This window comes from Oryx dammah, unplaced genomic scaffold, assembly GCF_014754425.2.
Source record: "Oryx dammah isolate SB20612 unplaced genomic scaffold, SCBI_Odam_1.1 HiC_scaffold_11, whole genome shotgun sequence".
NCBI lineage: Eukaryota > Metazoa > Chordata > Mammalia > Artiodactyla > Bovidae > Oryx > Oryx dammah.
In genome coordinates this window covers 30979205-30993364 of record NW_024070195.1, presented here as the reverse complement: position 1 = coordinate 30993364, position 14160 = coordinate 30979205, and the positions used below count along the sequence as shown (strand labels likewise).

General features: G+C 38.3%; 1 protein-coding gene across 2 annotated transcripts in view; it reads left to right on the top strand.

Annotated features, from left to right (window-relative positions):
- Positions 1-10994, top strand: part of SLC25A27 (solute carrier family 25 member 27) — a 28530-nt gene extending 17536 nt beyond the window's left edge. The window contains exons 7-9 of one of the 2 annotated variants that reach the window (XM_040249529.1): positions 2-94; positions 693-795; positions 6594-10994. In XM_040249529.1, coding sequence (XP_040105463.1) covers positions 2-94; positions 693-795; positions 6594-6650 — 253 coding nt within the window. In that variant the 3' untranslated portion in view covers positions 6651-10994. Of the gene's footprint in view, position 1; positions 95-692; positions 796-6341 lie in introns of both variants that reach the window. The other variant, XM_040249528.1, reaches the window with a different exon arrangement.
- The last annotated feature ends 3166 nt before the right edge of the window (positions 10995-14160 follow it).

Sequence of the window (14160 nt, the reverse complement as noted above, 5' to 3'; positions counted from 1 at the left end):
GTTTATGTTCTGGACTGGTAGCTTCTATTCTGGGAACACCTGCTGATGTCATCAAAAGCCGAATAATGAATCAACCACGAGATAAACAAGGAAGGTAGATAGAAAGTCTTAGTCTGCGTGTATCTGTCTATAATAACAATGTTCTTTAAAGATGCTTCCTCATATTTATTCTTGCTGGAAATGTATTTTTGTGTTTAATTGTGTTCAACCAGGAAATTGTTTTTATGCAATTACCCACTTTGTGTCTAATGGAAAAGTACTGCGCATTTGGGGAAATAAGCTAATTTAACCATCATATTGTTTAGACACAAGGTGTTTATTGTGACTGTTGATTTCATAGAGTTTTTGAAAATATACTTTGTTAAGAATTTGCAGGGCATTTTTTCAGAAGCTCATGACTTGTGAGTAACATGGGTAATTTGATTGGCTATAAAACAGTATATTCTCTCTGAAGAGACTAGATGGAGTGAATTCTAAGTTATCAGACCAAGGGGTGGGGTGAATCCCAAGAACCAACCTTGAAAAATATCTTTAAACTCAAAAGAGGTATCCTATGTATACAGAAGCACAAATATTATTTGTTCTAAACTAGCAGAAGATAGTTAAGTTTTCCTAGACTATTTTTTAAAACTTTATTTATACATCTATTTACATGTAAGAAATTTAGCAAAATTGTCTTCTTTCCTTTTTAGGGGCCTTCTGTATAAATCATCTACTGACTGCTTGATTCAAGCTGTTCAAGGAGAAGGATTCCTGAGTCTGTATAAAGGGTTTTTACCATCTTGGCTTCGAATGGTAAAGTTAGGTTTTTCTTGCCTTTGTTTTTGTTTTTATTGTACTTAAATTTCTTTTCATCTATCAATATTTTCCCTTTTCACTTCTGGCTTCTGGCATGGTTCTGCCCCCAAATCATGGTTCTTTCTTTCTTTACTCTTTTTGTTTTCTTTTACCTCCAACCCCTTTGGTAGATTAAGGTAAAATAATTCAGTTACATCAGAAATGAATAGGTTGATAGTCTGATGTTATAAAGCCAGTGGATAGATTGTTCTGAAATGTAAAAACTTTTGCTATTTAGCCAAAATATTGCAGTTTGAGAGAGGTGTACAGATTTCATACTAGAGACCATTGTTATGAAAATGTCACTATTTCAAACAAAATTAGTTACTTTGATGATAAATATTGGATTATCCATTGTGGCTCAGCAGTAAAGAATTCGCCTGCAATGCAGGAGATCACCTGCAATATAGGAGACACGGGTTCAATCCCTGGGTCGGGAAGATCCCCTGGAGAAGGAAATGGCAACCTACTCCAGTATTTTTGCCTGGAGAATCCCATGGACAGAGGAGCCTGGCAGGCTTCAGTCCATGGGGTAGCAAGTCAGACATGACACAGCAACTAAACCACCACTACCGCCCATTAATACCTATCACCACAAAGCTCTGCTTAGGAAGAAGACATCATATCATTTTCATTTGGTTTGGATACTGTTTTTTACTAAAGTGAATTAACATGTAGAGTTAGATAGACTTATCTAAATAACATAACAAATGCAATAAAAACAAGGTACTTGACTATTTTGTGAGTTAGAACATATTTGAAAAAATAGGAGTTACAGGTTTAGAAATTCAATCAATGCTTTACACAATATAGAATAATTATATGAATTGAGCACCTGTTCCATACAAAGCCCTGTACTCAGTCCCTGACTTTAGGAGGAACCTAAGAGCTTCAGTCCCTACTCCAGTGCTAGATTTCAGTCTAGGTCAAGACAAACCCTGAGTGAAGAGTTGGGAGGGGGCAGGGTGGAGGGTCATGGTGCTTTCAGAATAGGCAGCAAGTAAGGACCGCCTAAGCTAGGAGGTTAAGTAAACCTCATTGGAGAATGGATTTCTCAGTGAGATTTGAAGAATGACTGGGACTTAACTAGGTTAAAAGGGAAGAAAAGAACACTCTGGGTGTAGGAACTAGCTGGAGTAGACAAAGGACATGATGCATTCAGAGAACTCAAGGAAAGCCAGCTGGCCAAGGCTCGGAGATATGGAGGAGAGAAGCCCAGGGTGAGGCCAGAGAGAGGCAGGGATGGGATTGGGAGGGGCCACAGGGTCCATGAGAGTGAGGGGCATTGGCCTGATGACGTGTGCCTTTAGGAAGATCATTCTGGCTGCTGTGTGGGTTGACGAAAGACCAGGAGTTGTGACAGATGACGGATAATGATAACTCAGACTAGAATATGACAGTGGGGACAGAAGAAGACAGATTAAAAAAAAAAAAAAGAGGGGTGGGGATAGAAAGGAGATAAAAAAGAACACAACCGGATGGAGATGGGGAAATGGTTGGAGAAGGCAAAGAAAAATCGAGCTTCATTCCCAGATTCCTGCCCTGAGCAACCAATGATGTAGTTTCCTAAAATGGCATCATTTGCAGGGAAGAAGATTTCGTGGTGGAATCTCAAGTCTAGTTTGGATATGTTCAGTTTTGGATACTCATAGGACATCTAAGAAGAGAGATATCTAGATGACTAGCTTCATATATTGGCCTGGATCTTAGAATCATGAGGATGGCGAATTAGACCTGAGCACTGTCTACACACAGATAATAACTGAAGCATTGGGGATAAATGACATCACCAAGGGTAGTATGTATCTATCTATTAACATGAAACTAACAGCCAAAGCCCTTGGCGATATCTGATACAAAAGCACACCTAAGCTGTAAAAGATTATTTTCACTCTCTTGATTATACTTTGAAGTTATCTCAAATCTATGGATATTTAATGGAAAGGAAGATTTTGACCTGGCCTGCATAAACCAGGTCCTATTATAAGTGTTGGTAACACAAAGGAATAAGATGTGTATTTTTTTTGCTCTCAAGGAGCGTACAGTGTGATGGGAGAAGACAGACACGTACATAGTTAAATTACAGAGATTATAAAGCTAAGATTATGAAGTCACTTGCTATATGGCCAGTGCTGTGCTAATCATATTCATGGCTTAACTCATTGAGTTCTCCCAACAATCTATTTAGAAGGTTACTATCATATATTTCATTTATAGAGGAGAAAACTAAAGTGAAGTGTTTAAGTAACTTGGCCAGGCTAGGTGGTTATTAACTACTGACATCAGGGGCTCAAACCCAGGCAGTCTGGCTTCAGAGGACACAGATTACTAAAGAGGGTCACCAGTGCTGTGAACAAAACATGGAAACACACATAGTGGAGAAAAATGGCTTGAACTCCTTTGAGAAGTCCCAAAAGGCCTCCCAGAGGTGATCCCTGATCCAAGCTTTGAAGGATCAGTAGGTGTTTGTCAAGAAAACCATGAGGAGGCAACATAAGCAAGTCACGGGCGACCCCAAAATGTCTGGTGAACTGCAGAAAATTCTGTGTGGCTAGACTGTAGGTCCTCAGAGGGTTGGTGATGGGAATAGCACATAGAAGAGCATTTAGGCACCAGGCTGAGAAGGACCTGAGGGGCCAGTTCAGTAGTTGAGGTGAAACTGCAGTAGCAAGCACTTGTTTGAACCCAGGAGCCATGTGCTAATATTTGCTTGGGGACAAGTCTACTGTGGCAGCAATGTCGAAGCTATCACGAAAGTTAGAATGCAAGAAGGGAAGTTTTCGTGGTGGTCTAGCCAGGAGACGATGGTAGAAATGGAGAGAAGGTGGATTTCAAGAACATTTGTGTTCGACTCCACAGGACATAGTAACTGATCAGACAGAGAAAGGGAAGGAGGGAGAGAAGGGAAATGAGACTTTGATGTTTCTGGTGGGGAAGACCATGAGGATGGGTGAGACCAGGGATGAAAAACGAAACCAAGAGGTGATGGAGAACAGCCCAGTATAAAGGAGCACTGAGACCACTTGATCTTCCCATTGTCTTTGTAACATGAGACTCAGGAAGTATAAATGACCCCAGAATGAATACCTAATGTATGACAAGTTTTGTGCTAAGCTCTTTACACACATAATTTTTTTAAGTCTTACAAGAACCTAACATTACAGGTAGTGTGATCCTCATTTTTCAGATGAGAAAAACACAGCTCAGAGTATAAAAAACTTGCTCAAGTTCATGTAGCTAGTACATGGCCAAGCTGAGAATGTACTGCAGATGTGTTCAACTCTAACTAAACCAAACCCATGGTCCTAACTAAGATGGTATACTGAGTATCTCAAGGTCCTGCAGCTCATTATGGAAGTTTTAAAACAGAGACAGGGCGTGGTGATGAAGGGAGGTTACTGGAGCAGACTGGCTAACCACCCAAGATTACTAGGGTGGCTTTGTTGATTTGCCACAGCGCAGGACCTGAGCGTAGAAGCCTGTTGACTCATGAGCACTTCCAAGTAAATCGGCCTTTGCACGTACAACTACCCTTCAGCCAAACTCACTGAAACCGATGACTGGACCACAGCATTGGCCCATCCACACTGAGAAATACATCTGGCCAGTGTTCTCAATGCTGAAGTCCTCTGGATAGTTAAATTCAAACTATAGGGGAGCCAAGTCATAATCAGAAGGTTGCCTGCTGAACATAGAATAATAATAACAGGAAGAGCTGATCTGTAAACTTGATATTGAAAAAGATCAACCCAAGAGTCCCTGTGTGTTCAACCCCACAGTAAAAAGTGCAGAGAAAAAAAATTTTTTTCCAGCAGTTATGATAACATGGCGTCATATACACTTGGATTCTTTTCAGTGGTACAATTATGCCAGTGAGGAAGAAACAAGTAAAAGAAGGTACTGGCCATATGCCCTTCTGCAGAGGCTCAGTATATCCAGTCTATATCCTGCACATGCTATTTGGCTCTCCCTCTTTAACTCCTCTTCAAAACCCAGCTAAACCTAATCCCAGTTCCTTACACTAGTTAGAGATAGCATGCCCTCGCTTTGCTCAATCCCTGATTAATATTTATTTCCTTTCCATATAGTTTGTTTGCTCTGAGGAAGAAGTCTGATAACCAGAGCCATCAGGAATGACTGCCTAGTCCATACTTAACTGAGACCTCTGCTTCTAGATCCAATTGCAGTCATATCCTTGACTCACTTCATTTTTATTGTTACAAGACTGTGGTGTTGTCACAGCTTCTTTGTCTATGTCTTCATATACGTAACTGACCAAAGGTGTATTCTCCTAAATTCACTAGTGAACTCTCAGTTTACTAGTATAACTTGCTCAACATTTCTAAACACATATGACATAAATGTTGCTTGATAAACACTCTAAGCAAATACATTTTACATTCTAATTGCTTAAGTTTACTTCTCTATACTCTAGTGTGATTAGAGTTTCTCTCTGATCAATATTATCCATAACTTAGGAACCAAACCAGGTAAGAACTGGTTCCAAGACATACTTTCTCTGATGATTACTTCCAGTGTTTCCTCTGTGATCTCCATGTGTCTTTAGCATTTTTATCTTCTGTTCTTGATTAACCCTCATCCCCTTTTACAGAGAAGGCAATGGCACCCCACTCCAGTACTCTTGCCTAGAAAATCCCATGGACGGAGGAGCCTGGTAGGCTGCAGTCCATGGGGTCGCTAAGAGTTGGACACGACTGAGTGACTTCACTTTCACTTTTCACTTTCATACATTGGAGAAGGAAATGGCAACCCACTCCAGTGTTCTTGCCTGGAGAATCCCAGGGACAGCGGAGCCTGGTAGGAGGCTTTCTATGAGGTCACACAGAGTCAGACACGACTGAAGCGACTTAGCAGCAACAGCAGCATCCCCTTATAATTCCTTTTGGCACAGTGACACCTTCATAGCCAGTTCTTTCTGAGGTGAAAGCCCTTTTCCCCACTTCGTGTGCATTTTTATATTCATTATGTGATATACCGGGTGTTGGTTTAATGATCAAACTCTCAAAGGATAATCTTTCATCTCTACTTTCAAGTTCTTCAAGGCTTCCTTGTCATGCTCCATACATTACACACACTACATGTAGAAGAAAACAGCCCAGCCTAGAATTCAGGCATGCTGAGTCCTAGCCTTTGATCCAGTAATGGTCAGTAAAAGGAACCCTGGAATGGAAGTCAGAAGCCCAAGGTCCAGCTCCACCATGCTGGCAGGCATCTGATTGCTAAGCCTTAGTGCCCTCATCTGTAAAACAGGGGTAACAATACCTTTCCTTTCCATTGTAAATTGTTTGGAGAAATCTGTGACAAATCAGACCTGAAAATGCTTTGTAAATGATAAGGTGCTCTAGAAAGGTGAAATGCCAAAATATTTGTTTCAGCCTAAGTGGATTCAAAATGAGTTCATCATTCAAAGATGTATATGCATATGTGTAGAAGATTTATAATTGCTTTGAAATATGCACTAACTTCTTTGGTTAATCTTTCAGACCCCTTGGTCACTGGTGTTCTGGCTTACTTATGAAAAAATCAGAGAGATGAGTGGAGTCAGTCCATTTTAAGCCCTTAAAGATACAGTGTTCAGTATCATTGAAATGCGGGCACCTGCAACACACCCCCCCTATTATTTCTACCTCTTTAGGAAGACACCTTACTCCACAGAGACTGTGATTTATAGGGGGCAGCACTTTATCTTTACCTGGAAACCCAAGTTCTCTTTGACTCCTCTTTTTGTTCACAAGCAATCTGATTGGATCACACAAGACCACCCAATGAGACCCCAGCACAGCATTTTCTAAGGAAGGATCAAATCCTGACCACTTAACTTGAGCGAGAAGATTCAAGCTTTGAGATGCTATGCTGTAGAGCCTGCTTAGAGGAGAAAGTGCCAGAAGGGAGACAGCATCTCAGACCTGAAGTGGACAGTAGGGATGTGGAAAAATACATCCGAACATAGGGACCAAGGAATATACTTAACGTGTTGTGTCAGTATTTACAACTGAAATCTGATAATTCACTTTTCTGTTGTCATTAAAGTTCATATACTATAAACTGAAGGGAGGTGAATGAATAAACATTTTGAGTTTCCCTAGTGTTGAAGGAGGTTGATGTACCTTTTCTTGCCAGGAGAGTGAAAAAAAAAAAGTCTGGATCTCAAGGGAAGAAGCCTCATTCCCTCAGTGCCCTGTGATCTGTGCTCCTTGGTTAGGTCTCTGCCACATAGGCTAAGGACTTCCTGACAGCCACAGACCACATCTGAATGAAAACAGAAAAGAATGTCCACTTTGTGCTATATCCCATTCCAGCCTGAATTTGTCACTAGCTCTCAAGAATCTCAATATGTGAAAAACGGGGCTTATTTGATTAAAGCTCAGGTGGACAGGTCCTTTTAATAAAGAAACATCTGGTATCATCAGTCTCTCGGTGGCATTTAACAGCAAAGGTAACATGAAGTCAGCCAACATACAGCCCCTCTTAATCCCCACTTCCCTAACTCTAAGGGCCTGAGAGAGAGGGAGGGAGAACTCAGAAATCACACGAAAGCTGTCTCTAGCTGAATCTTATTCAGTCTGACAAAGCTTCCTGCCTAAAAAGTGATTGTATAAACTGCCTGTGGTACACAATTATGTCTCCAGTCACTGAATCATATCCCTTTTCTTAGAAAGGTGAGAGATTTCTTCACATTCACCTCTGTGGCACCTGTTCCCCCAGCCTCAGACACTGGGCATTTCTGGATGGATAGCTACAGTTATGGGAAAAGGCTGTAACTGTCAAAATAGGAAAACTCCAAAAGCTCAGACCCAAGAGAGACATTGGAGCTGACCAAACAGGATGTATCATGGGTATGAATGATGTTGAAGAGAAAAAAGTTTACAAGTGCTCTGCGGTTGCCCTAATGTATAATCACTGCCATTTAAGAGGGAACGTATACTTTAACATATATTAGTGTGATGTACTAATATGTAGTGGCTTATTTTTTTAATAGAATTTACAGAATGTGGAGTTTAATCTCTTAAAATCTTTAGGCAGTCTACTTTTCCATTGTATTTGTCAACCTGTATGAACTGAGTTGTTAAATATACTTAAAATAATACTATGTACTTAAGTTCTCAAATTATCTGTATTGAAACCACTTTAGGAAACTTTGTTTTTTGTGTGTATTTTATAATTTTGTAAACCAAGTAAATATTAGATCAAAATAATTATATGCAAACTGGACCATGGAAAAATTTATTTAACTTTATTCTTTGAGGGGCTTGAGGTGAAAACATTGCTTACATAGTGAGACTACTCCTTGATGTCTGGATTGGAATGATTGGATTTTTTTAAAAAACCTGAAATGACTCCTTGGGATGGTCTGGTTTAACTGTCTCATTTTCTGTGTTGGGAGACTGAGGCCTGGAGAAGTAGAGTTGTTCATGCTCATAATTTATTCAGTAGCAGAATCAGGATAAAAGTACAGATCTTCTAATTATTGTTACCACTGACAGTGTATAGTTATTATACACTAATTAGGTGCTGAGTAAATGTCTCATGGCATTTTTGTAACATCCCAGTCCAGGACTATTCCAAGAACAGGTTTTTCTTTATGGCGTTTTTTTTTGTCATAGACATTTTAAATGAATTTGAATTGCCTTTGGCATACATTCTAGAATGGAGTCTAAAACGTGAGTCTAAAACACTTCAGCTAAAACATGAAGACCCCAGAGAATCTGACCAAATCCTATAGATAACACATATATCCTATCACAGTCATACTTTTCCAGTGAAATCATTTTCATTAATGTATCTTGGAACTTTGCTTTATTTTACCACCTTGAAATTGTCTTGTTCCTCTCCAGAATAACCCACAGTAAATAAAAAGAAATAACTTCCGTAATTTTGTGTCCACACTGGAAGACTTAACACTTCAGTCTCACTTTCTTGTAACAGAACTGTGCTTGGTGTTTATCTTCAGCTCAGTATCAATAATACTTAACCTCTAAGTTTCCTTTGCTTAGCTTCCACTTTTTTCCCTTCCCAAATGATTTTTTTCTCATTGAAAAAATATACATGTTCTTATTTTTAATTATATACAGTTCTTTGTTCTTTATAAGTGAATTAGCATATATCTAAATAGAGAACATTTCTTAAATTTGCTTTCAGTGAAGAATAATGTATCTTCATCAAGTGCTCCAAATCCTATTTTAATTATAAGCCACTAGTGGTAGGGCTAGTAGCATTTATTTGCCATTAGGTACTCAACAAAATTTACAGATGGTATGAATCAAATAATTTTGTCCTCATTATTTGAAGATCTGTGACTATCAAAAGATTAGTCTGAAATTTCTTTCATTTTGCCAAGAAAAAAGGAAGGAAACAAATTCAAGGAAGTTTTAAATGAGAAACTGATTTTCTATCATCTTTAAATTTTTAAGCATAACCACTTATGTATGAAAACAGATTCCCTCAGGACCTCCATTGGAAAAATCTTTCATTTAATACTTGTTGGTTAAAAAAATCTTTCTTTTAATACTTGGTGGTTACTTGAGGGTGAAAATATTTGATGCTCTTCTCCCCAGTTAAACCAGAACTCTTTTAAAAATGATTTCCCCAAAATACATATATTTTTGAATGCCAGGAAATATGGAGAAAAGGCTGAACTTGGATTCTCAAGACCTTTATCCTATTGGGTTGGTCAAAAAAGTTCATTTGGGTTTCTCCATAACGTGGTGTGGAAAAGCCCAAATGAACTTTTTGGCCAACCCAACATTTGGGGTTCTACTTCTGACAAAGTAATATAATCAAGTCCCTTCATTTCTCTTGATGGTCCATTTCTTTTTAAGATGAAGTGGTTGAACTCTTGAATCTTGCACATATACCTGAAGAGGGTCATTATATTAATGTCATGTTAAAAAAGAAAAGATTTTTTTTTAATTATTGGGATTTTCTTTTTCCTGGATTTATTTAATTTCTCATGTTTTAAGATGAGGAAAGTTTTATTCAGGACTTACAGCAGAATACAAGCTTTTTATATGGCTGGAAATCCTTCAACTAGCAGCAGACACATCTTCCTTCAGGCAACAGTGGGCATGTCATCCGACCTTCTTACCTTCAGTTACTTCTTCACACACACACAAGAAAAATTAAAATCTTTCATAGTGTATCCAGGCCCCTCTCAACCTGGCTTCAACCCAGTTTTCTAACATTTGCATTTCACTGCACACCCACACTCTACCTCCTCACAAATGCATCGCCCCTGAAGATGTTCTTCATTTGGCAGCTTCCTAGGCAATGTTCATTTTGTGCTCTTTGCCTAACATTCTTCCCCACCACTACTACCCATTCGTCTTCACTTTAACATCTAGAATGATCTCTGAAGACCTGAAGACCTTCAACACCTCTGTTCCTATGGCTTCCCCTCCTGCGGATGTCTGTCTGTCTGCATGGACATGAGTCTGCTTTCCCTCGATGAATGAACTCTTGCAAGCAAGGACCGTCTCTGTTTCTCTTTAAAACTTCAAATAGAAGTCAATTAGAAGGAATCTGTTGAATTCAGAGATTGGGTGGGGGTGGGTGGAGAGAAAAAAATATGTACACGTGTAAGTCATATGCTGTATTCTTCCTACCTTATGGATAATTATATCAGGTCAGTAACACTCAATTTCATGCAATTCCTTACCATATGCAGTGCTTAACTGCATTTTCAAAAGATCATGTGTCTTTAAACAGGTAATTTTAAAGAAGTAGTCATCAGTTTAATAGCTGTCCTACAAAAATCTAGAACTTGATAGTTTTAAGTATAAAATATTTGGTTGGATGATGAGCAATTAATAAATACATGATATGTTTATATTATTCTTCCTTTTAGAGTGTGTATGAAAATTCTGTCACTATTTGTATATACATTTTACCCATTCAAGTGTTTTATTATTTCTGAATTCTGAGGAGTATGTGATTATTTTTCTCTCCCCACACTTTACCCCTAGCGGGCTGCTGTGATTGTCAACAGCAGCAGGATCCACTTTGAAGGTTTGATAAAAGCAGATGAAGAGGCTTAAAGATGTCTGTTTGCTGAAAATATCTGGTAACAAACAGGAATATATGTGAGTAAATATAGCGCATCATTCTGATTTTTAAAATAAATGCTTTAAAATGCCTAATGGGTTGTCAAGGGCTTTGTTTTGTCCTCGTGTGATTTCATCCTGGTGCGTCTTTGAATATCAAATAATAACAAATTTAGAGACGATTTTTAAAGCTTTATCTTTACTTTTCAAAATTGAAACAGAAAGTAGCTTAATTTAGAACGTCAGATTTGAAATGTTTATATTAGGAAAAAGAACACATACCTTGTTGCTTACAACTCAACATTCAGGAAACTAAGATCATGGCATCTGGTCTCATCACTTCTTGGCAAATAGATGAGGAAACAGTGGAAACAGTGACAGTCTTTATTTTCTTGGGGTCCAAAATCACTGCAGATGGTGACTGCACCCATGAAATTAAAAGACACTTACTCCTTGGAAGAAAAGCTATGACAAACCTAGACAGCATATTAAAAAGCAAAGACATTACTTTGCTAATAAAGGTCCGTCTAGTCAGAGCTATAGTTTTTTCAGTAGTCATGTATGGGTGTGAGAGTTGGACAATAAAGAGCTGAGCACTGAAAAATTGATGCTTTTGAACTGTGGTGTTGGAGAAGACTCTTGAGAGTCTCTTGGATTGTAAGATATCCAACCAGTCCATCCTAAAGGAAATCAGTCCTAAATATTCATTAGAAGGACTGAAGCTGAAGCTGAAGCTCCGATACTTTGGCCACCTGATGTGAAGAACTGACTCATTGGAAAAGACCTTGATGCTAGGAAAGACTGAAGGTGGGAGGAGAAGGGGACGACAGACAATGAGACAGTTGGATGGCATCACTGAGTTAAATATGAGTTTGAGCAAGCTTCAGGAGTTGGTGATGGACAGGAAAGCCTGGCGTGCTGCAGTCCATCAGGTCAGGAAGAGTCAGACACAACTGAGCGACTGAACTGATCAGTATTGACTGTTTCTTTGCTGTCACATCCTTAAATTTTTGTTCTTCAATGTTCTGTTCCTGGCCTTCTCTCTCTCGGAGGACCTGTACATTTCTGTGACTTCAGCTAGTACACTTGAACTGGTAATTCCTAGAGTAATTGGCACTCAGTAGATGGTTGTTATTGTTTAGTCGCTTGGTCGTGTCCAACTCTTTGTGGCCCCATGAACTGCAGCATGCCAGGCTTCCCTGTCCTTCACTATCTCCCGGAATAGAGGTTACCTTTATGTGTGTTCCTGGTCCTTACTCATTCCTCCAGCTTTATTTATGTTTTCTCAACTTCTCCCTGTATATCTCCACCAGGATGGCCCATAGTCCTTGTGAGCTCAAAATTCACAATAATTAAATCAGTATTTTTCATTCCAATCCTTTCTCCCTGCCCTTTACAATCTACTCTTCTTCAAGAGTCTCTGTTGCACTACACACCTTGTACTACAACCAGGAAACCTTCAGGACATCCTTGACTTCTCATTTGTTTACTTACTGTCCAAAATAAATACTGTCCAAAATACATAAGATACTGCCCCAAATACTTAAATCCACTTATAAAAAGGAAATTACAGACCAATTTCTCTTATATACATAGACACAAAAAAATCCATGAGCACCACTTGACACCCATTAGGATGGCAATTATTTAAAAAACAAAACACTAAGAGTTGATAAAGATGTGGAGAGACTGGAACCCTTGTGCATTGCTAGTGAAAACAGAAAATGATGCAAGTGCTATACAAAATCATATGGGGTTGCCTCAAAAATTAAACATAGACTTATATGATCCAACAATTCCACTTCTAGGTATAACCCACAGATTGAGAGCAGGGACTTGAACAAATATTTATATACCAATGTTCATAGTAGCATTTTCACATAACCAAAAGGTGGAAACAATCTAAATGTCCACTGACAGATGAATGAATGGATAAACAAAATGTGGTATGTCCATACAATGAGATATTATCTTTAAAATAAGGACATTTTGAGACATATTATGACATGGATAAATCTTGAAACTGAATGAAATAAGCCAGACACAAATAGGCATATAGTATATGGTTCTACTTGTATGAGATACCTAGAATAATCAAATTCATAGAAACAAATTGTAGATTAGTGGTTACCAGAGCTGGAATGAGGGAGAATCAGAAGTCAGTATTTAATCAGTATAGTGTTTCAGTCTGGAATGATAAAAAGCTCTGGAGATGGACAGAGGTGACTGTTGCACAACAATGTGAATATAATTAATGTCATGTCACAGAACACTTACAGATGATTAGTAAGTTTTATATTATGGATATTTTACTGCAACAGAAAAAAAAATCAATCTGAAAAAAGTTTAAAAATGAATATAGAGGTGAAAGATATTATCAGATTCAATTCAGCATTATAAAAAGGATAATGCATCATCCCCAAGTGGGATTTATCCCAAGAATACAAGGTTGGTTCAACATTCAAAAATCAATATAATTCAACTTACTAACCGACAATTTATCTCAATAGAATGTGAAATGGTATTTGATAAAACTCAATAACCTTTCATGATAAGAGCTCTCAACAATCTAGGAGCAGAATGAACTTCCTCAACTTGAAAAGGATATAAGTGAAACTACAGCTAATATCACACAGCTAATATCACGCTTTCTCCCTAAATCAGAAATAAGAAAAAATATCAATTTTCACCATGTCTAAACTGTACTGGATATCTTACTTATTATAATAAGGTAAGAGAGAGAAATAAAGGGTATAAAAATTAGGGAGATAAAACTAAATTTATTATGTAGCCATATAATTGTGTAGAATTGTGCACATTCCCAAGAAATCTATATTAAAAAAAGCTACTAGAAAAAGTGAGTTTTCGCAAATCACAAGATATAAGCTCAATATCTGTGCGTGCATGTGTGTGCTCAATCAGTCGTGTCTGACTCTTTGTGACCCCACGGACTATAGCCTGCCAGGTTCCTTTGTCCATGGAATTTCCCAGACAAGAATACTGGAATGGGTGGACATTTCCTCTTCCAGGGGACCTTCCTGATCCAGGGATCAAACTTCAATCTCCTACAGTGGTAGGTGGATTCTTTACCTGGGAGTCACAAAACTACAGTGCTATTTACTAGCAGTGAAAAACTGGAAGCTAAATTTTTTTGTCAATATCATTTACAATAACATAAAAAAAAACATGTAAAACTTAGGTATAAATGTAGCAGACTACATGTAAGACTTGTTCACTGAAAATTATAAAACAGTGCTGAGAC